Source organism: Falco naumanni, chromosome 10 (assembly GCF_017639655.2).
Source record: "Falco naumanni isolate bFalNau1 chromosome 10, bFalNau1.pat, whole genome shotgun sequence".
In the NCBI taxonomy this organism is placed as follows: Eukaryota; Metazoa; Chordata; class Aves; order Falconiformes; family Falconidae; genus Falco; species Falco naumanni.
Window position 1 is genome coordinate 36,563,077 of NC_054063.1, and position 23,142 is coordinate 36,586,218.

The 23,142-nt window shown below is 47.6% G+C and overlaps 2 protein-coding genes across 3 annotated transcripts in view; one reads left to right on the forward strand and one right to left on the reverse strand.

Moving 5' to 3' along the window:
• MMP24 (matrix metallopeptidase 24) overlaps positions 1-15,711 on the forward strand; it is a 42,380-nt gene extending 26,669 nt beyond the window's left edge. For both annotated transcript variants that reach the window (XM_040608694.1, XM_040608695.1), the window contains exons 6-9: positions 8,192-8,406; positions 9,582-9,720; positions 10,642-10,908; positions 11,618-15,711. In XM_040608694.1, coding sequence (XP_040464628.1) covers positions 8,192-8,406; positions 9,582-9,720; positions 10,642-10,908; positions 11,618-11,955 — 959 coding nt within the window. In that variant the 3' untranslated portion in view covers positions 11,956-15,711. The remainder of the gene's footprint in view (positions 1-8,191; positions 8,407-9,581; positions 9,721-10,641; positions 10,909-11,617) is intronic.
• A 2,322-nt stretch (positions 15,712-18,033) lies between these two features.
• EIF6 (eukaryotic translation initiation factor 6) lies at positions 18,034-22,993 on the reverse strand. Its single transcript, XM_040608696.1, has 6 exons — positions 22,806-22,993; positions 22,647-22,732; positions 21,659-21,834; positions 20,210-20,386; positions 19,416-19,597; positions 18,034-18,258 (listed from the first exon to the last, which is right to left on the reverse strand). Exons 1-6 carry the CDS (start codon positions 22,910-22,912, stop codon positions 18,249-18,251), a joined length of 738 nt encoding a protein of 245 aa, XP_040464630.1. The 5' UTR covers positions 22,913-22,993; the 3' UTR covers positions 18,034-18,248.
• Between the last annotated feature and the right edge of the window lie 149 nt (positions 22,994-23,142).

The window sequence follows — 23,142 nt, forward strand, 5'->3', positions numbered from 1 at the left end:
GCCTTTGAACTGGCGTGGATTGGGGGTGGCGTTAGTGGCTGTAGGGATAACTAGTCCTGCAGAGAGAAGGAGGAGCAATTTTGATTCCCCAAGTAGAGATTTCACCCCGTAGCACGGAGTTACACTCCAAAACCTAAAATTTAGCTTACAAATAAGTTTTACTCTTATGGCTCACAAAGAGAAGATGGAAAATGCAGGTTATGGTTTCTCTGTGGCACTGGCAATATGAGAACAGATACTTTCGTCTGAGCTTCTTACAACTGAGGAGGGACGGCTGCCATACCCATCTTGTAGCTTTAGAGGAACATTCAACTAATGTGTTTTATTTCCACAGTGCCAATCTGCTTTGTTGTGCCTTGGCAATGCCCCCCCCCAAAAGCCCATCTACCAGGGCATCTGTCCAAAAATCAAAACCTCTTGCTTCCTGCTGCTTTGACATCCTCTACAGTGCAGCAGCATGTGCTCAATACATATTATTTAGGAACCTACTATGCAAAATAACTCATGGAGCCAGAGCCACTGCCTTGCCTGTAGCGTCCCTTTTAAAAATATAAATTCGATTAAAACTTCCCATTTTTCATTCCATAGAAGTTGCTAGAACAGAGAACAGAGGCTCTACTAAGGTTAAGTCCATTGTCTCCTTTTGTGAATGGTGCATTTCAAATGTCTTTTTATGTTGTATCTGTGTTTATCCATTAGAAATGTGTCTAAATCTGTCGTATAATGATTTCTTGAATTATTGAGTTATTTTCTGCTGGATTTATTTCAAAACTCGCTTAAGAGGCAGTAGGTGATGTGAACTTGTTTGTGCTTCATGCTGCTTAGTATAATGTCAGCGTTTAAAATGTTATTTCCACGTAGGAGCTAATGATGAAAAGGCCAGCAGCTCCCCCTGTGTGGCAGGGTAGGCTGGAAGGCGGCAGTATTCCCATCTTCTGGCAGTATTCCCATCTTCTGGCAGTATTCCCATCTTCTGGCAGGTGCTTCTTGTAGCATGTCCCGTGACAAGATGAGGAAAGCATCATGACTGTTCTTTACCTGTCTTTTTCAGAAGGCTATCTCCCGCTGTACTTATGTGCCCATGCCCTAAGTGACGTGCCCAGGAAGGAATTAAACTGGAAATAATACCATCCCGTAGGCCCCCTGGAGATCCTGTTGGCTGCCCTTTTTAATGATGGCTAGTGTTGGAGCCAGGGCTGCACGCAGCTGCAGCGCAGGTGGAAAGAGGAGACGTGCTCAGCCTGGCCTGGTCACACAGCTGAGCTGACCAGCCTCCAGCGCTGGGGCTCCTGTCCTTCACGCCTGGCTCCAGGTGCCCTTTTGCAGTAGTCTGGGAGTGAGTCCTCTGCCTGGGGAGCAGAGGGGCTGACGTGAGGTGCTGGGAGAACTCATGTCCACACAGATGCTTGGAGCTGGCAGACCATTACCTTCAAGGCCCTTTCAAAGCCTAAGGTCACCAAGGAAAGGTGTCCTCATCACTCAAAGATAGACCCCATCATTAAGCCTGGAGACAATCTCAAGGATCTGGGTCATCCCAAATCTCACTGAGGTCAGCGCAGATCTTTTCTGCAGCTCAAGAGAAGAGCTCCCAGTCAGTGTCCATGCTGCATCCCATGAGGGCTGATGTCCAGGGTGGTCATGAAACCACACCAGCCCCTGGCCAAGGAACTAGATGACACCAGCTCTGACATGCAGGAACAGGGTATTGGCAGGGCACAGTGTCCATGAGCAAGTAGCACCTTCTGCTGGCATCATTATTCCTGTGCGGGGAGCACAGGTTTCATAACCTCCCTGTCCTTTTCCCAGTGGTGGTCCATAGAGCAATCCCAGATCCCTGTAACCTACAGTATGTGTGAGATGGCTTGTGATGAAACAGCAGAAAGACCTGATGTAAAATGGCCTACATGGTGATGCTGCATTGTGAGTGGGACCGTCAGCAAGCGTTGCTGTCGTGCGGGACCTGTGGACACGAGGCATAGGACTGTTTTCTGATAACGTCCTGTTGAACGTGGGACTGGAGTAACTCCAAGACCTTGTCTGTAGAAGCTGCAAGATCTGGGACTTTTGGGTCTGTGCCCCACGGTGCTGTGCTTGTAGGAGGGCAGGGGAAGGAAAATGCGTGGCAATAAGAGAGCTGGAGGGATCTGCCCTGGTGCCACATCTCTGGCGTGCTGCAGAGCTGCCAGACTCCCCCTCTGTGTTACATCCCTTCATTTGCACCAGTCCTGTCCAGACACTCTCTTGGACCCAGCAGAAAATACCAGACACCACCTCTGATGCATCCGCTGAGTCCCACCTGCCACATGCCACGTCTCCGTTCCCATTCCTCTGAACAACAGGTGGGGAGTAGCCGGGTGGTTCCCGGTGCTGTCTTTGGGGTCCGCCTGGCACCTGGAGGGCTCTGCCTTGACACAGGGACTTGCCCGCACCCCCCTTCAGCCCTGGGCTGCACACAGTGGGTGTGAGAGGAGCGAGCTGATGATGCTGATCAGCTGCCTCCCGGCACAGGGGGAGCTGAGGGGGAGCCCACCTCTTTTTGGGGGGGTTCCTCAGCTGATGAAGAAGCGCTGCTTTGTATTATGGCCGGGCATGAAATACTTCTCTCATCCTGCAGGTCTTTGTGAGTATAAACAAAATGTTCTGTTTTGCAGTGGAGCAGATGTCAGGCTTCTTGAAGTTTTTCCAGAGGGGAACTGGGCTGCAAGCACCACAGCTGGAGCATCTTGCAGACCCCCAAACTCTCATCATTTGCCTGCCTAAGCCTGGGAATTCTGGACAGTTTTCTTGCACCCAAAGCAGAGAACCCAACCGTAAGGTGAATTGCCTCATTACGCAGCCCAGGAGAGCATTCCCTTTGGCTTAGAGCAAGGATTTCAGCCATGGATGCTTGCCTTCTGGGTGAATGCTCTGTCACCTGGGTGGCAGTTGGTCATTCGGAGGAGAATGTCTGTGCAGGAAGGGCTCAAGAAACCTTTCCTGCCACCCAGCGATGATCATGAGGGCCTTGGCTGTCCAGCCAGTGGGTACGCTGTGGGTGCTGGGGCTTGTTCTGCAGACTATAGTGCCCTGTGGCAAGAACACCCAAATTAAAAGAAACAGCTAATTTACTTCACTGCTGAAGTTTGTCCCCGGACAAGCAAAGTGCTCTGTGGACAGGTTTACCAAGCGAGCGAGGGAAATGCATCCTTCCTGAGCTCTGTGCTGTTGCGGGTGCACTGTCTCTCGTCCTGAAGACAGTTTGTTGGCAGCTAGCTCATTTAATATGAATAGAATCCTCTCTCCATTGGCTTGGTGTCCGCAGAGCAGCCAGGTGGGTTTCTCTCACTCGCCCTGGCTCATTTGGATCATACATTTTGATTTGAAACTGAGGAGCCCTTCCTTGTGTAGCTGGACAGCCGGTGCAGTCCTGCAGAAACATGCAGGCAGCTCAGCTTTTCACAGCCAAAAAACTCCTGAGTGTTATTCAGAAGCATAACTGCCTGCCTGTAGTGTGGATGATAGTTTTGGAGTGAATATTAAGAAGATAAAAGAGAGGCCTTTGTTTGCAGGTGGATTGTTATCTCCCCTGATCTGAAACAAAGGGCATCCTCTGCAGCCAGGCTGGGAGAGCCTGGCCCGCACGGGCTGGCTCTGGCGGGTGCTGAGCCGCGCAAGATGCTGAGCCTCCAGGCAGGTGTTTTGCAGTTGAGGGAACACTCTGTCAATAGCCAGGAGGACAGTATAATTATATTTTGTCCTCAACTATCGACACAGTGGCTCCTAAATGCCTCCTCTCTCTGTGTTATCTTCACAGGTCACCTTGGTATTCAGATGGTCTGCGACAGAGGAAGCATGAAGGGAGGAGGCTAAGTGCCAGTGGTGGAAGTCATACTCTGAAGGTGATCTGCTGTGACCCAAAAGCTTTCTGACATTCTTTGCTTTGGTTGTGACAGAGAGGAAGAAAGTCTTCTTCTCCACACCATGTCTGTCTGTAAAGTCCCAGCAAGTTGTTTCCCCCAGAACACAGGGTTTCCAGCTCCAGGAGGTTTCTTACCTGCTTCCCATCTGGAAGCGGCTGCAGGTTTAGCCCTGGGGGTGGGTTCGGCTCCGGTGCTGGCATCACATGCAGTAACTAGGAGACCGGGCTCAGGCTCGGTTGCAGATTCATGCAATAGCCTTTCTCACTTTATGTTCCTCTCAATGAGATTTGCTCTGACTGATTCTCTGAAGTTGTTTGAAACGTAGTGACAGAGGCTGTGATTTGTGTGCGATGCTGCCTGGTTAGTTGTGTCAGTGGTGGGTGTGATCAGTTCCTGTAACACATACCAAGGTGCGAGCATCTCTTTAAGTAACTCTTTGTTTGCACAGTCATCTCTGCTGCCGATAAGCCTGTTACACCCTGTTGTTAGCTGTCTGTTTTGGAGGCAGGTTACTGTGATGAGATTCTGGAAATAGGAATGACTGGCAAACTCTGTAGGGTCTGTTCATTCTGTTTTATGCCAGGTTGCGCTCTGGAGCAGCTTCGGTCTTATGAGACAGCATCTTTCTTCAGCAGTGGACAGGCTGTGCTTCTGCTTTCCAGTCTGGCAACTGCAAACCAAATTCCGCCTTCCTAGCACTTGGATCTGAGGATTTTCATGTTGTATGTGTGCTCCTCTGCTTCTTGCATGTGCATAACTGTAGGATTACCTTCCACCTTAGCTGCCAGTCGACCCTTGCTCGGTGACAAAGCAATGGCAGCACTGAAAAATAAAAATGCTATTTGTATAACCACAAAAGGAGAAAAGACTTCAGTCAGGATAAATTAGAAGGCCCAGAATGCATAAAAACGAGAAGAGAAACAAAAGATAGCAAGGAAAAATCCATGGCTGGGAGGGAAAGATAGTTAGAGGGCTATTTTAAGTGAAATGACAAAGTCTGCATCCAGTCAAGTTGCAGTATCACCTGCAAAATGTGCGGGAAGCCTTGTCCGTGCGAGGTGCCCCCTCTGGAGCAGGATGCCAGCACTGATCTGGCCATTGCAAGCAGCGAGTATGTGCCCAGCTTGCATTGCTGGTCCCAACTTGTGATCTCTTTCCACTGCTCCAGCAAATGTTAATGCGGTTAATGCAGGTCTCTGGTTCACCTGCATCATTACTGATTTGCATCGTTCTGACCGCAGAGTGTACAACTGCCCCTGCCTTGCAGTTTTACGGCATTCTGTTCCAGTGGCATCTTTGGGCTAATTAAAACCTTTACATCAGTCCCCTGGGATGCAGGTGCTATTTTAACTTCCCTTTTATCTGCAGACGACTGTGGCAGACTTTGGGCACTGAAGTTGAACGTGAGAGAGTTGCACGTGGCTGCTGTCCTGCCGCAAGGGCAGGGCGGGCTGTAACCTGCTTGCTTTGTGTAAGATCTGTCTGGGGCCTCCTTCCCCATCCCCATCCTTTCCTCTGCAGCATTTCCCACTGCACCAACTCAATCCTTTCTCCATGAGCTTTCCAGCCTGAACCAGAAGTGCCAGGTAGCGTGCCGCTTGTGGGAGGAGGTGTCTTTGCACAGCCCATGTGCTTCCCACCACAGTAAGTTGCCTCTGACTGTATTAGCAAACAGTGTCTGTGGCTGCTAGCAAGGGTAATAGCACATCTGTAGATACAGCAGTACTTAGGGATGATGTTAAGTAAAACAGGACTTGGCCCCCCACTGTGTATGCATTTTGGGGAAGGGGTGGTTACTGTGGATTAGCTCTAGCTGTGCCCTGCGATGCCTGTTTGCAGCTGCAGTATGTCCTAGATGCACTCCAGATGCATCTTCAAGTTTAGCCTTGTCCAAAAAGAATGTGTTTCCTAAACTTCAGTGGGAACCAAAGCACAGAAATTGTAAATGGTGGGGCAGCTCTTCGAAAGCAGCTCCTGGGCTGAACTGAACCACTAGTGTGGAGCGCCTGTGCTGCCTGGCGAAGGAGGGGGACCGGCCCTGAGGCTCCTGTGACAGGCTGTGTCTGGAGACTTTGCTGCACAGCATTTGGGGAAAATTCAGAGATCACTAGCGGCAGCAGTATCACAGCTGAGGGATTTTATTCGAAAGAAAATTATGATCTGCTAAGATACTGGGCACTGAACAGCTCTGAATGGAGGGGGATGAGAAATACACAGGATCAATGTAATATTCTTATCCATTCCGTGTAGACACTTTCCAAGAATAATTATCAACAGAGAATCCTCATCTAAAGGATTTCTGTTAGCACTATTTGCATTCTTTTATAAAAGTTCTAGAATAAAAGTAAATAAAAATAGTTGCTAATAAAAATTGCATATGGCACAAAATATCATGTTATGAGGACAAGTCACTGTGAGGAAATATAATAATCCATCTGAAAAGCTTTAGAAAAGAGTTGTAAGAGTAAGTCTCAAGATCTTAAAACCAAAATGCATTGCAGCAACAGACAGAAGGAACTGGTCTAACTTAAAAAGCATCCTCATCAAGATCTGTAAATGATTAAATGTTGAGATCCTAGAGATAAGAAAAAAACCCCGATTCTAAAGCTGCATAAATTCAGACAGTAGGTAAGGCACGGACTTTAGCAGTGACAGGGCTTAATCATTGGAACAATTTGTTGTGCATTATAGAGATTTTCTGCGGGTTGAAATCTGGAAAATGTGCTGTATCTGCACTGGATGCTTGGCACCAGGCTCACCGAGGACTTGCAGGTGGCTGGCCTGGTGCTGCGGGGGGTCGGGCTGGACCATGGTGGTGGTACTTTCTGAACATAACATCCATGGTACTTTCTGAACGTTAAACCTACACACAGGGTTCTTAACATTAACAACCTTATTAACATTTAAATGCGATGGTTTTCTCTGATGACTTCTTTGTCACTAGCTGTGATGATTTTCACTAATGCAGTCACTCTACCAGGACGTCTTAAGCACTGATTCATTATAGGAACTATTTGAAAAATGTAACATTTAATAGCTGAGTTGACATGGGGATGTGGGCACCTAACCATCATTTTAGGTAGCATAGTTCAAAATGTTTATCTGCAAAAGCCCTTTCCTACTCCCACAGGTGTAGCCCCTGTGGCTATCTTAATTCCTTACTCGTAAATCCCTCCGGTGGGTATGGCAGGGCCGTCACCCCGCAGGGTAACAGCCGGGGGATGAGCCGTGCCCAGTGCCAGCGTTCAGCAGTGCCAGCGGGTGTGCAGCCCCTCAGCAGTGCTCCTGAGCCCTTGAAACAGCGGGGCTGGTTCAGCAGCCGTGAAAGCCCCCGGTTTGCCGCTCCTGGAGGTTTGCCCTGCAGTAGCAGGGCTACGTAGCCCCTTCAGAAGCACTGTTCAGGAAGAGACTGAAACCGAAATGCAGGCAAATAAATAATCAAATCCCATTTGATTACATTAGGTGTTAACTTGTGGCCTTCTCTGAGAAACAACGAGAAATCTGTGAGTCTCTTAGATTTGGTCCAGATTTTGTTGCTGTTAATGAAATTGCCCTATGGCAGAGTTGGTTTAAAAGCAGACCTCTGCTCCAAGTCTAGGTCACTTGTATTTTTGTAACTCTTGACATTCCTGCAGCCTTGTCAGATCTCGGAGCTGAGCTGGGTAAGGATCGAAGGGGAGAGCTGTGCTTGTGGGGGGCACAATCTGACTGAGAGCATGGCCCCTTGTCACCGCTGTTCATCAGCGTTCCCGTGGTGTTCTGAGAGCAATGACTGGTGGCCAAACTGTAATAAAGTAATTACTTTCTAATTTCTGGGTTGCCCTGCAGTTCCCCTTAGATTGTAGCATGGGTTTTCACACTCTGATTTTTTTCTGGTTTTGCTTTGAGTTTGGCTTTGGGTTTTTTTGGGTTTTTTTATGTTGGTCTTTTGTTTGGTGGTGGGTTTTTTTTTTTGTGTGTGATCTACTAAACGTTTCTAGGGTTATTACCTTTCATTTCAGTTTGGAATATGGTTGGTATGGGCTCTCCTTCCTTTTAGCTCCAGCTTCCTTGGGAAGACCTACAAAAGCATACTGCTCTTCAGTTCCTATCGCTCATCTGTTTTGGGACATCTTTCACATGTGGATGAATCTTGTTCTGCTCCCCGTTTCTAGGGAATGATCTCTGCACAAGGAGTATGTACATTCCTCGCAATGCTATTCATCCAGCCTGTTGCCTTTTAAAACCTGCGAGGGAAGCACAGAAAAGCCAAACTTCTCCACTTTGCTATACATTTTTCTTTTCACTTCTAGGTCCTCCTGTGGAGCCCCTGGAGCCAACCAGGCCTTTACCGACTCTTCCTGTTCGCAGAATTCACTCCACTTCGGAAAGAAAACATGAGAGACAGCCAAGACCTCCCAGTCCTCCTCTGGGTGATAGGCCATCTCCTCCTGGCACAAAACCAAACATCTGTGATGGCAACTTCAACACCGTTGCTCTCTTCAGAGGAGAAATGTTTGTTTTCAAGGTACTAAGAATTCCTGCTTACTCATGAGTCTGTCTTTGGTTTTATTGCTGGAAAAAATTAATAGAAGTATAAGACAGTGAGATTTGCAATGTCTGTGAAATAGCTCTGTTCCTCTGAGGCTGATGGGTGAGCAGTATTAGAAGGAAATATAAGCAGGTCGACTCTGTAATATTTGGAAACAGTGCTGATGGGATTCACAAAATGTCCAGGCAGCCAGTGGACCAAAATGTGAACTGGACGCACTAGTGGAGAGAGAATTCAGGCACCATCAGGCTCAGAGAGGAGCCCCCTGTAAAGCCAGAAAGCAACAGCAGTGCCTAACCAGGGGGTACGGCTCCTCACCTCTGGAGGTGGCACGCTCGAATCCTGGGCTTTGGGCACACTCGGCCCACCAGGCCTTTCAGCTGACCTTGCCTGTGCAGCCGGGGAGGAGTGAGAGGCTTTGCTCATAACCTGCATTAGAGTGCCTTGAATATGGAAATCCATGGTCCCATCCCATAATACCTGCGGCTTTCACTCTGCCCAGTGGGTGTGAATGTGGAGAGGGATTATACTGAAGGTCATTAAATGGACAAACCACATCAGTGGCAGAAAATGCCTGAACTGAAAATAGTTGAAGGCTGGGACAGTACCAGGGAGAAGTCTCACAGGCTCTGTCCTGCTCTTACTCATCCATGAGCATCCGCTATGGCGTTAACTAATGATCTTGTATCTAAAGGGATATTCCACGGTGCCTTTGGACGCTGCGTGCTTCACACAGTCACCAGGTACCCTTAAGGTTGTGTGGCTCTCTTGGGGTCTGACAGCTGAGCACCAGTTGTACCAGCACAAGTGTGACACCTTGGTGACGAGACACACAGAGACGTCACTCGCAAATGAGTTCGTAACGCATGTAACTGTGGACTTGCTTCCCCCTGCTCCTTTTTCCTCTCCTTTCCAGCCTTTTTCACAGTGCCAGCAATCAGCTTCTCGCCCTCTTGGCTGCCATCTTCCCCACGAAGCGCTTCCCTCACTGGAGACAGTGTTGGGCTGCGTTGGAGCTGTCATCTGAACCAGGACTTCTGTAATGGTTATGGGGCCTAGGCAGGGGTTAGTAATGCTTGCTGCTGGGCACCCAGCCTGATTTGACGGCAAGATAAAAATAGTCAGTCTGAAGATGCTTCTGGTTTTCTCAGGATCGCTGGTTCTGGCGTCTGCGCAACAACCGAGTGCAGGAGGGATATCCCATGCAAATTGAGCAGTTCTGGAAAGGCCTCCCTGCAAAGATCGACGCGGCCTATGAGCGGTCTGATGGAAAATTCGTTTTCTTCAAAGGTACAGTACCTTTCCGTGCCAGCCTACCCCACCTGCCTCACACTGCGCTCCTCTTTTATGGCATGAGCTCCTGAAAAGAGTTATGCTGCATCCTTGTCCTTCTCCTTCAGGCAGCCGCTAATGCGTAAAACATAGTTTGATGTGCGCTGGCCTTGCCAGGGAATGTCTGTGTAAAGCTAATATTGATTAGTGGAAGTTGGCTTCCATGTGGTAACAAGAAATAGCTCCCATTTCCCTGGGAAGTACTGCCTGCTGTCTCCTGCCTACTCCTTGAATACGTTTCAGCAGGGCATTAGGGCCTCTCCAGGTACAGGGCTCTCCCAAACCACCTTTCTGGACAAGTGTCTCCTAAAGAGACAAAATTCCCACCCGATGCTGGGCCCCACGTGCGCTCCCTGCGCTGTGCCAGCGGCTGGGCAGGGTCCTCTAACCTGACAGCACTGTGAGCACGGAGGGGCAGCTGGAAAGCTTCAGCAGGCATCCACACACATTGTTCCTGGTCTTCTGAATTCACGTCTGCAGCTTCGGTCCCTCAGCTTGATAAACTGTATTAGAACCTGAGAAGGCTCAGGGAAAGGCAACAGAAAGGACTGAGAACTATGGGCTGAGCTCCTGCAAGGAACGCCTGGGCGAGGGCTGCCAGAGACGGGGTAGGAGAGAAGCCTTTGAAATCACAGCTGGCCTGGAGGAGGCAGATGGGACAGGGTTGTTTAACATCTCTTCCAAAACAAAAGCTGAGGAGCAGCAAATGAAATGGGGAGGTTTCAGGTTTAAAATGGAGGAGCAGCTCTTCCATGTAATACAGTAAAGCCTGGAAGCCCTCCGCATGCTGTGGTTCATTGTGGCTATTTTATGTTTATATTGATTTAACTGCTACTGAGGCAAATTATTTGTTCTTTGTGTGTCCCCGTTCATCTCTAGGAGATAAATACTGGGTTTTTAAAGAAGTGACAGCAGAGCCGGGCTACCCACACAGTCTGGTGGACCTGGGAAGCTGTCTGCCCCGGGAAGGCATCGATACGGCTCTGCGTTGGGAGCCGGTGGGCAAAACCTACTTCTTCAAAGGCGACAGGTACTGGAGGTACAACGAGGACAAGAGAGCAACAGATCCAGGATACCCAAAGCCCATCACTGTGTGGAGAGGAATCCCCAAGGCTCCGCAGGGAGCTTTCATCAGCAAAGAAGGCTGTATGTATCTGCGGTTGTTACACTCACCAGACCGGTAATGGCTTGTCTGCCTTGGCAGTCGGGTGGTGGGATGTGGGGTGGTTTATTTCCTGAGATAGGAATCAAGGCTCAGAAGTCCTAGGGTCACACCCAGCCGTGAGATCCTTCCTGACCCTCAGCCCAGCCCAGGTACCTCCTCAGCTGCTAGACCACATTAGCATAATGCCAGCTCTGGGAGGGGGAACAAGGGGACTTTTTCTGGGTTTGATGCCACAAAAGCCCCTACCCAGGTTTTCCCAGGCCCTGATTGCAAGGATGCTGAAACTTACATTTTCCTTGTAGCTCCCTGCCTGTAGCTAGCTCGCTGTTACAGGCTCCAGCCTGCCTGACGTACTTTGAAGGCAGCCATGCTCTGAGCCGGGGGTTGGACCATCAGAGGCTCCTTCCAGCACATTTCTTTCTCCAATTTGAAGATTTCTTCCTCTTCTTCCAGTTGGGGAAAGAACTAACAACACTGCAGTGACAAGCCAGGGTTACAGCTTCTCCTTTAAATCCTAGCTCCAAATCCACCTTCACTTTTCCATGGTTTTAGGATGCCCTGGATGAATTTTTGTTGGCCCAGGCAGCTCCCACCGCCAGCCTCTCAGGCTCTCTGCACGTCCTCACACAAGCACAGCTTATCAAGTTGGAAATGGTGTGGTGAGAAAATATTCTCTATTTTGTCTCCTAGTTTATACCTACTTTTATAAAGGGAAGGAGTACTGGAAGTTCGATAACCAGAGGCTGAGTGTGGAGCCAGGCTACCCCAGGTCAATCCTCAAAGACTGGATGGGCTGTAACCAGAAGGATGTTGAACGAAGCAAAGACAGACGCCTCCCCCACGACGATGTGGATATTATGGTGACAATAAACGATGTGCCTAGCACTGTAAATGCGATCGCAGTTGTGATCCCTTGCATTTTGTCTCTGTGTATCCTTGTCTTGGTATACACGATCTTCCAGTTTAAAAACAAAGAGGTGCAGCAGAATGTTGTGTATTACAAAAGACCTGTCCAGGAATGGGTATGACACAGCCCGCTGCACACCTCAACTCATTGATCTGATGAGGACTATGGACAAAAAAAAAAAGAAAACAAATGCATTCAGAAGCCTACCAAACTACTTCAGTGACCTACAAGTTTTGGACAGCCTGGGACTGAAAGAAGCAGGAAAACTGGAAAAAATACAGGCAGCCTTGCAGTGTGGAGCCTCTTTCCTTCTTACTGCCTCAAGTCACGTGTCAGTCTTGGTGTGCCATCCTCCACAGGCTCACTCTAACCTCAGTCTTCAAGACAGGTTTCAACTGACCTGGGAAACTTCCTTCAGTTCCCTGCACCCTGTTAAACCCAGCATTCTCCAGTGTAGCTAAACCACCTCTGAACAGAACCATTTTTTTAATAGCTGTCTCATAAATGAATTATGATCATGAAACCTATGAACAGGAACAATTCAGTATCGTAAGCAGAAGACATTCTGATGCTGAACCATTCTAAAAGATCTTCTTAGTTTATTACAAAATCCAGGGAATTACCTGGATACAATTTTCCAATACCTGCTGGTCAGATGTTTTGTACATTCATAACTAATCAACGCTGCCACTCAGCACAGTGCATGAGGAACCACTAAGCACTCAAAGAGGTAAATGAGTGCAGAGCAGAAGCCCAAGAAGCACCAAACCAGACACCATAGTGTTAACCCAGCAACATCAAGCCCTAGATTGGGACAATCTGAAGGCAAAGTAATTGGATCTAAAATACCATCATGGGAATACATGTTTTTGTTTTGGGAGCCATTCATGAAAAGAAATATTTAAATACATCATACATTGTGTTAAGCTCCCGTCAGCAAGAAACAATGAACCAATATACTGAGAAATACGTACAGACGTAGACTGCACTCTGCCCCCGTTAAGATGCTGAGAAAAGATGAATTGTTGTTATGTGGCATGTATAATTAGATTGTGGAATTTATATGTTGGGTTTCAGAAGAATGGAAATGTTTGTTTGGAGTGAGATCGTCCTTATATTTTGCTGAAATAGTCAAGATACAGTAAGAATTAGGCCTGTTTATAAAACTAAATCCAGTCCCTGTAGATGTTATAAACATTGTATGCCTTCGAAGTTTTTTTGGTTTTGCTCACTTCTTCACAGGCAAATATTTGGCAAAGACCAAAGGAAGCATGCCACGCAGTAGAATGAGTTCATCACTAGCTGCATTTGACAGAGACATAAAAATCAGGTAAAGTCTAGATAAATATCTGAACTTCTGGCTAGTAACTTCTCACAGCTCTCTTCCTACAACAGTAGCTTCTGCTTATCCCTCTTACAGTTGTGAACGGTTTAGGATGTTATGTCCTAATCCCAAACTTAGTGCATTTTGTTGTTGATGCTGATATTTCTGCCACGTTAAGAGTGGAAGAAGAGTTTCTTGCAATGCAATGGTGAAGTCTAGCCCTGTACAGAAGTGCCATTCATGTAGGCATATGAACTGCTTTGCATGTTCACGGTAAGGAATAGGTGATTAGTGTAAGCCCCCTGCCTATAACTGAATTTTATTCAGTGGAATGGAAGTGCATTTCACAGAATGTCCAGTTAGTATAGAAAAAGTACAGCTTTATAATGTCAGCTATGAAAAAAAAACCCAAGGATGAAAAACATGCTAAAAATATTCCTAATTACAATGATGAGGAACAAAGAAGCAGAAAGATTGTTAGCACTCTGGATTTCTAAATAGTGCTCCAATATTGCTACGTGAAGCAGGATAGACAAATACACATTTCTAGCAAAGCCCACTAGCACTGCATAACACGTGGTCCCAAACTGTATTTTGTCCTCCATAATTGATTTCCATAGCCAAGCTGTTTGTGTTTAAACATAAAGATATTACACACATATTACAAAGTAAGTGAGAAGCTAGTAGATGCAAAACTTTGAATTTTAGTGAAGAATACACGATAACATCTCATGATGGGTGAAGGAGTGCAAAGGACCAAATGAAATCGGAGCTACTAATTAGACACACACCCCTCCACATGCTACTCCGTACATTGCTATGTGTACTATATATGTGGTAGAACGCACACTACAAACGCCACAGCCACATGGCACATCGAACTCATTGTACGCTGCCATCTCTTCTGGGACTGTGACAGCCCAAACCTTTGAGCAACTTCCAACAGCCATCATTAAAAAAAAAATAAAAAATTTACAACCTAGAGAAACGTCTGGTTTTGTTTCTATTTTTTCCTCCTGCCCAAAGGTAGATTTTTGCTCTGTTCAGAACCCTGTCCTGAGTAAGAAGCTGCCTGTGCCTGCAGCAAGCTGAGCCATTTGCGGGGCCAGGCACCTGCTGCCCCAGGGCACACCGCCTGCCCCTGCTGCCTAAAGTCAGCCTTGCGCAGAGAACTGCTGCTTCAAAGAACCAGAGGAACACCTGGGTGCCTTTTCTAGCTGCTTCATGACCAGCTCCCAGTGCAGATGCTAGGTATTTGAGCTTTCCAGCACCATGAGCTATTTGTGTAGGTGTTTAAGGGGCCAAGAAGCAGCGTTCTGCAGTCACAGGTGCTGACTCGGGGGCAGGAAGGCGCCCAGTTGACCCACTTGCCCCAGTACAGCTGCACTCACGCTGCTGCCATCTCTCTGTGATTAAGATCAGAACCTGCGCAGTCCTGGGGTGACCCGAGTCTGGCACAAGCATCAGTATTCACTTAAGGGGTAACTCCTTCGTATTCCCACACCCAAGCTCTTTGCTGGGATTTGGTATTACGCTAAAACCACCACATGACCAGCAGAGCATCAGCTCGCTGGAGCACCCCAGGGCCAGGCGGTTGTGTTCCCATTCCTGTCCAGAAATGCAGCACCAGGCCATATTGCCCCCATGGGGAGCAGGGACCAGCACTGCTCACTCAGCTCTAACCCATCACCATAAGGCTCTTCCAGGTGCGCTCCTGGGCACTACATCCCACCCTGCAGCCAGGGGAGTCCTGGCGCACCTTTACCTCCAGCCGAGCCGCTGCAGCCCCCGGGCGAGCTGCCTACCACACTGCACTCAACAGCCTTTTTCCCCCCCTCCAGTTTCTGACTACTTTGAATGATTTCATCGCCAGTAAAGCATGCTCATTTTTCCAGGTACATTAGGAATGTGCTGGGACACACAATCGCTACAGTCAGAACAGAAGTGGTCCTCCACTGTAGGAGGGACTAGTTGTTCCTAACTCACAATTAGTCATCAAACCTCAGGGGGATCCTCCCATCTCCCGTTCACGAGGGCTCGGGTTTTTAAAAACCTCTGTGCAGGATCCTGACAAAAGGTTTTGGACATTAAAGCCCACGATGGCAGCCAAAGCTACGCACCCTATGACTTCTTCACTGAACCTGCAGTTGCAAGACGTTCATTCCTCCCTCAAAACCTCAGGACAACTCTTTTCCATCCTGCCAGGTTCCTCACAAGGCTCAAACCTTTCTCACAGTATCAGACTTACGTGTCCAGCACAGCTGGAATCAGCTACAGTTCCTCACATCATTCCTGCAACCCTTTGTAACACCTGAATTCACACGTTACCTCCCACTGCCCAACAGCAAAGGCGGTCTATAGCCATGGGCGTAACCCACGGCCACACAGGTCAGCAATTCCATTTTTAAGAATCCCCAGAACCCGCAGGAGTGATACCCAGCACTGGGGACATACAGCTTGATTTTACTGACTATTCCTCAACACCTCCTTTTGCCATCGCCACTGCAGATCGCTGCCTTTGAGAAAAGCACATCAGAAGGGTCAGTCAATGAATGCTTCATTTCACATTCAGCCAGACTGAAATTACCATCTATCAACCCATCAGTCTGTCCTCATCCTTACTAGTCGGAATAAGTTAGTACAGACAAACTTCCCTGCACGAATCCACCGCCTTTCCAAAACAGAACACAAGAACACTGAACGTCGTGGCTCCCAGCATTGCTCCCTGTGAAACTCCTGTAAAATTTAACCTTTTACTCTTGTTCCCCCATCCTCAAGCATGTAAAGGGCTTCCCTCTCATTCCATGGGATCACTCAACCCACAGTCCTTAAAAGCCTTTGGCACAAAAACCTGCCAAATGCCTTTCACACATACAAACAGTGTTACAACAGACCTTCTCCACACCCCTGTAGACTTTTAAGACATGACACCATTAAAACACCAAGTTTATACTCTCTCATGATATCACGTATCCATGTTTCTACTAATTCTTTATTATAGTTTCTGTTTTCCTTGTACATAGGTCTTACTAGTTCAAAATTCCCACAAACCCCTGTTTAGAATGACTATCATCTTTGCCACCCTCCAGTTCCCAAGCTTCAATGCGACTTTTGTAAAAGGTCACGCACCAGTTAGCAATGCCCTCTTCTCTCTGTGTCCAACCCTCTTCGTCACACCACAACCCCAACACTGTACCAGTATCTTTCTTATTTAAAAATCTGGATTACACAGAGTGTGGATTATTTTTCTTGTTTACCTCTAAGCACTATTTACCACATAACACACATCAAGATCACCAACACAAACCAGGATTCCTGCCCATCAACTGGAGTGAAAAACGAGTTACAGAAGTTGCAGGGAAAAACTTCAGCCTTACCCATTCCACGCTTGATGACATGCTAACACCAATAGCAGAAGTCAGACCGTTTGCCATTTATAGAACAAGAACAGAGAACAGAGCCCTGCAAGGCAGCCAAAGGAAAACAGCTTCTCACTCTCAATCCTGAGATATGCCAAGAGGAGGAGACCTGGAGTCATTGTCTAGAAAGGTAGTCCACTCTATCAAAGGCACCACAAACACCAAGAATTGTTAGCTGTAGCAGCAAGGAGCTATGAGCTGCTTACAGGCTTCCCGGAATGGCAGAGGGAAGGCGAGCAGCCTGGAAATGGTAACCGAGCCAGGGGCTGCCATTACAGACAGCCCAGACGGCAGGACTGCTATGATCAGGGCAGATTCTGTGGCAATCTTTATTAAGGAGCAACCCATAATCAACCAAAACTTACAAAACCTTCCATAAACATCCAGGCAGTAAAACAAAAAAGGAAGTTTACTTAATTTTCTGCAAAGCCTGAAGCACCAGGGCCAAAAAAGAGCTCTGCCCACACTGCCTTCAGGACAGCATTCCTCAAGAGAACCCAGCTGAGCAATGCAGCTCTTTGGAAGCAAGCGAGGAGCTTCCACATACCCTGAAGATGGGAAATGGAGACATTTCTGTGCCTTCAGGACACCGTTAAGAGGCAAGCAGAAGTAAAGCAAGTGAAGTAAGAGATCAGCGAGCAACAGCTCTGTTTAGAATGAAATGACTCTCTTCTACCTGAAAGCAGTACCTATAGGTCCTTTTCACCACCATCACTCCCTGGCAAGGGCAGAGCTCCTAACTGGCAAGCTCCCAGATCTGTAACATCTGACTGAACGGAGTAACTGGTTAGAACCGTGTGACTTAACATGCCTCCAAAATAACTCAAGATGAGGTGGTTTACATCTTTTTCAATTTGCTAAGAGTTTCCCAGGGTAGGTGGCTAACTCCTATAGAACAGATGAAAGCCCACTGGCAAGAGCATGCAGGGTGCTCTCTTGCGGGTGCCTCAGAAGCAGCACACATGGCACCAGGCATCTGCTGGCAACAGACCAAATGTCTGTTCCACAGACAGTCACACATTTTTGCTGTTAGAAGCTCCTGGACTAGCTTTGAGAAACTCCAGGTTTAATCAGGGCTGACCACTTCAAAATCATTGGCCCTGTGGGAACAGCTGCCAGTCAGGGCAAGAGAGCAGGTGATAGCTTCTGAATTATTTTGTTGCAAGTAAACTACTATGTTTTTGGTATTGGACAGACAAGAGGCTCTTAAGTCTACCAACATGAGAAACATCGCTCTTTAGCAAGAGTAGGAAAAGAGATCAGTGACATGTATGTGCTGAAACAGACTGCTGTGCAGCAGACACCAATGCATTATTTAAGGCAAAATAATCTCTAGTGATCAATACTCAAGAGTATTATATACAGGAGTAAATATTGTGGGCTTATCTGAGGGGCTCAGTCAGCATCACAAAACGAGAAAGCACAGCTGAAGAACTGGAAAGTGTCAGCAAAGGGATAGAGAGCATTCCTTATTTGTAATTTATGTACGTTATTTATCAGTTTTTGCAATAATACTTAGTTTACAAAACACTACAAAAAGTTGGTTTTGTAGCCTCTTCCTTGGGCTATGCCTGCAGAAACAATACCAGAAGGTCTAGATGTCTGTAATCCAAAGTGCAGCTTGACACTTCACTCCTTAGGAGCTTTCTGGATTGCAGGAACCAACACTGCTCATGTCAAGCTAAAAAGACAAAAGAGAAAGGAGACTTAGCAGACAAGTGCCAGAGAGTGCAGAAGGCATTTCAAAACACCAGCACAGTCAGTTCTCAACCTCCAATTACAAAGGCCCAGTAGTAATTTCCCTTCCTAGAACACAAGACTGAAAAGAGGGAAGCAGACCTGCCAGCAGCCAGCCATGAGAACAGACTCGTCAAGCTGGCAAAGGCAAAATGTACACTCAGCCTGGTCTAGGTAGTTATCAAAAGCTCAGAGCAAGATTAATTATGGCTCTGTTACGTTCACAGACATCCAGCCTTTATACAAGGACTGTAAAGGGGCAACAGAGAACTCTTTCAAAGTGTTCTTCATTCAAGGAATTCCTTAGTCTTTTCTTATGCCATAAACCATTCCCATACATTCTCACAATAACTGAGAACACAGCCACTAAGCTACAGTGGCCTAAGTAGCTCAAGAACACACCTCTAGCACCACAGCAATGATTTAAGAGTTGTAATCAGATGAAAACCCAAATGTTTGCATTTGACATTCATCTGTATGTATGCCTAAACCTTGTTTGTATACATTAATGAATGTGGAAGGTCCTATATCGCTACCACTCCAGGCACGACACAAGAAAAACCACCTCCCATTAAAAGGCAACTTGGACAAAGCCTTGACAACAAAGCTTGAAAAAAAGATTTCAAGCAGCAGCAGACAAGCTCCTAAGTCTCTGTGGCTCCAGAAATGGTTGCAGCAGGCATCTGAAATAATTTTATGGGTTAAAACAATCATAGGCCACAATGCCAAGCAAAGCCACTGGCATCTTAACTTTTAAAACAAAATTTGTTTATAAAAGCTCCATTCATGTCATAGCTAAGCACTGAACAGTTAGATAAAAAAAAATGTATCTGAAAGTTGAAATGGATACTATTTCTTACAAAAGGTGTAACTGCCACAAAAACCCTTACACTTTCCATACAGGTCTAAGAAGGCTCATTAGTTACAAGGAAACAAACTCTTCTGCAACAAGGCAATTGTCAGTTACCCAAAGAGGAAGTAAAAAAATCAAATACTAGAAAAAAAAACAATAAAAAAAAATCAGATGTGAGAATAGCTAGTTTTATAGTAAAATCTTGCCTGCTTTGATCATGATCACACACAGACCTGGGTCCTCCTTACCTGTCAATCAAGGAATCTCTCATGTTGGTAGCAATGGTACTTGGCTGAGCTTCATTCAGCCTGAAGATACTCTCGATGACAGAGAGCTCAGTGCTGGTTGTGTCCAGCCCGCAGAAGGCACACCAGTCATTTACAACCATTCCTGCTGCAATGACCTCGCTGCCACGGTTCACTGTTCCAGCCTAGCCAAAAAAATAAAGCAGCCAGAGTTAACAGGGTATGCTGACAGCAGCATGTTTCATTACGTCTCCTTATTACAAGTCTTTAGTGGAGTGCCTAAACTCACGCTCCTGAAAAGATTAAGGCTTTGGCCATCAACAAAGTTATAAAGATTTCAGATAAAAAGATTAATGGACAGCACTTAATCTCTTGAGAGAAAATTGCATGACATTCAGTGAAATAAAATCTAACAAATAGCAAGCATAAAGGCACAGCAATTGTGAAACTCACAAATCCAACTGAGCAGGCACAGGATTTTATGGCTTACTTTTTTTAAACACTGCCTTTGGCCAAACCACAGACAACACACATTCTGTATGAATCAATGGGCACAATTTGCATAATCCCAGCAGAGCAACGTTTCAGAAGCAAACTAAAGGCACTAAGCAACTTATTTTCCCTGTCTTTTCTCAGTCTGAATGTCTCAGAAGACTTGCCCTGTTCAAGTCTTCTCTTCACCTCCCACTTGGAATAGCTCTGCATAGGGAACAGTATCCAGGAGCCCCCAAGATACAGAAACATTAAAACTGAACTGGGTTAGGAGGGAGTGGCAAGAGAAAACACAAACGCCTTACCACAAGTGGGACCTGGAGCAATGAAGACAGTTCATCCTGATCATCAATTGAAGTTTTAGGGTGCACAATTCCTCCTTGGTTACTAAAAACACAGTAACTTCCTACTAGCACCTGATCTGCCACCGTTTGTCTGAAAACTTCAACCTTCAGTACGTCTGCCAAAATCTCTTCTGTCTCCTGCAAGGAGAGAATAAAATCCTCAGCGAAACAGTATCACAGAATCCAAAGTCAAGCTATTGCTGCATGCAACCTTCAGCTGGGATCCTCCCCTTTGAAAGCCTGCCCACACTTTCACAATCCATTGCAATCCAATCACTTACTCAGCATCTATACTCCAGATGTTTCCAGTTACCTGTGTGTACTGAGCTGGGCCACTATAACTAACCACAACACCACGCCTTTACTGAGAAATGCTCTTCTCCCCTCTTTCTGGAGGACGCTGGCAGCACATCAGTTATGTCAACGCCTGTTCTCTGGGCATTCCCTGTGAACCAGTCCTCTCTTGTCCCAGGCCACTGGGACAAAACTGTCTTATCCTTCTGCATAACTCTCAAAAAATCCTTCCCCTCCAGGTTTGCACTGTGAATTCTTTTGTTTTCTCCCTCTTTGGCCATCTTGCCTTACCTTTTATACTCATTTAAAACATAGTATGCTGCAGAGATCCACACCCCCCTTTTTTTTTTAACCTTTGTACTCCTAACACAAAGTCCCACTTCTTCATCACCTTTAGCACAAACCGAAAGCAAACACTGTAAGGACCTTCACTACCTGCAGCCACACCACACCCCTCTCTCTAGTGCTATTAAGATATCAGTTCTCAAACATAAAGCAGAAGCAGCTTTGTCTCCTCTGGCCTTATTATAAACTTCCATACAAGAACCTTCTAGTTTTCTATCACCCCTCTGTAAGCACGCACCACAATCGCATCCATGGCCTCTTTCAACTATTACAAATTTCAGCAAGCTCAGCAGTAGCTTGTAATTACTGCTGTAGTCCTGACTAAACTCTTCTTTATGGTCTCCTTACTACACACATGCATACTCACTTTCATTCATTCAATTTTACATACACAAAGCAAATGGCACCTGACAATATACTTCCACAACCCACTCCTCCTCTTCTACAAAAGGGCATTCACTACAGCACGCTGAACAAGAGGGCACACGCTCTACTTAGGGCAGGATCCATATCCACCAATACAGAAAAAGAGGCAGATAAAGTGAAACCAAGTCAGAAGTCCAAAATCCAATTTTGAGACTTCTGTCTTGAAAAGAAAGGAAACACAAGGCAGCACAGCCTCCTAAGTGACATTAGCTCAGCTGTTAACACAGCTCTTCTGATTCCTGTGCTACACACAGAAATCCTCAACAACCATAAACCCAAACTGCAGCTTGGCAATCGTTTCACATGCATCCAGCATGAATTTAAAAGCTTTATACAGCCATATACCCTGTCAAGATCTGGATGTACAAGAGCTACATAATCATTGCAGGTAGTGACATTGCCCAGCGCTGAGAGCCGTTCTTCTACTCGCTGAATTCGCACAGAATCTGGAAGACTATTGCGGATATGTTGAAGCTCTTGGTCTGTCGTACTGCTTGGCACCAACAGTCCGTGCCTGTTTCCTACAATGACAAAGACAGAAAAAAAAAAATATTTCCACGAGGCTTCCCACTCTCCTGATGTTTATAAAACAAAAGCTTGAATTGTCCTTGCCCTATCTGCTCCTCCCAAGCCCCAAACTCAGCCCAAGAGAAATAACGTTACCATTTAAAACACTGCGCCACAGGTAAGGAACACCAGGATGAAGCATACTTATCTCACAGTAGAAATGGGTGAATGGCACTAACTTTAACCACTTCCCTTTTCCAACAGAACTAAAGGAAGGTTCTCAATGAAACACTTTGACTAGAAATTTCCCTGCAGATGCCAATTACCCCACAGCACCCCCCGATGCTGCCCGTTTGTACTACTTTACTGCGGCAAAGCAGGAAGATGGCACGGACAGATTTTCACAAGAACAAAGCTCAGGCAAGAGGTTTGTCTGCCAGAACAGGGTCGCACTGGCCAAAGACCGACTAAAGACTTTTCTCTGCCTTTCACATTTGCTAACGCCTGGCCCCTCTCGGGCCCTGCCCCGCCAGCGCTGGCACTGAGCCGCCAACCCCAACGGCTCCGGCCCCTCGCCCCGCTCCCCAGAGCGACTTACAGGTGTCCTCAGCCCACCTCGGGCTCCGAGTGGCACACATGTCCACTACCCCAGCGCTGTCACCGGGCACGTTTGGGCTTTTCCCTTCTCAGCTCGCCCTCCCCCCACGCCTGACCCCAAGGCCTCTGCGGCCGAGGGGCGCCGCCCCCGCCAGGCGGCGATCCGCTGTCCGCACAGCAGCGCCGGGACCCCAGCCCCTGCCCCGGGGCCCGGCCGGCCGGCACCTACCCACACACATCCTGCCGATGATGCGGCAGCCGGCGATGGAGGCGTGCACCACCGGGATGGTCCCGAAGAGCTCCCCCTCGAAGACGCTGCAAAGAGAGGGCGCGGTCAGGGCGCGGCGGCGGGGCGGCGGGGCCGGCCGGGCCCGCGGGGCCTCCTCACCTGTAGAAGTTCTCGGAGCCGCCGATGGCCACCAAGCAGTAGGCGTTGGTGAGCTTGGCGAAGCAGCCCAGCTCGTTGTTGTTCTCGAAGCTGGCGCGGACAGCCATAGCCGGGCAGCACAGCGGGGACGGGCCGCGCTGCAATGGGCACCGCAGCCTCGGCCGGACGCACGCGGCACGTCCGCTTCCGGCGGCGGGCGGGCGGAAGTGCGCGGGTAGAGCGGCCCCGGCCGCGCCGGGCGGACACAGCGCCGCCGCCGGCCGGGAGGGGCCGCCGCAGTGAGGGGGAACGCGGGAGGGAGCAGCCGCACGGGGGGCCCGGGCGCTGCGGCACAGCG

Excerpts from the sequence above, each read along its gene's own strand:
- EIF6 (XM_040608696.1), bottom strand. The coding sequence starts at position 22,912 with ATGGCTGTCCGCGCCAGCTTCGAGAACAACAACGAGCTGGGCTGCTTC. Across the intron at positions 22,733-22,805 it reads GGCTCCGAGAACTTCTACAG|CGTCTTCGAGGGGGAGCTCT; the intron begins GTGAGGAGGCCC and ends CTCTCTTTGCAG. Across the intron at positions 19,598-20,209 it reads TGCTCCAGGTCCCACTTGTG|GCTGGAACAGTGAACCGTGG; the intron begins GTAAGGCGTTTG and ends TTTTTTGGCTAG.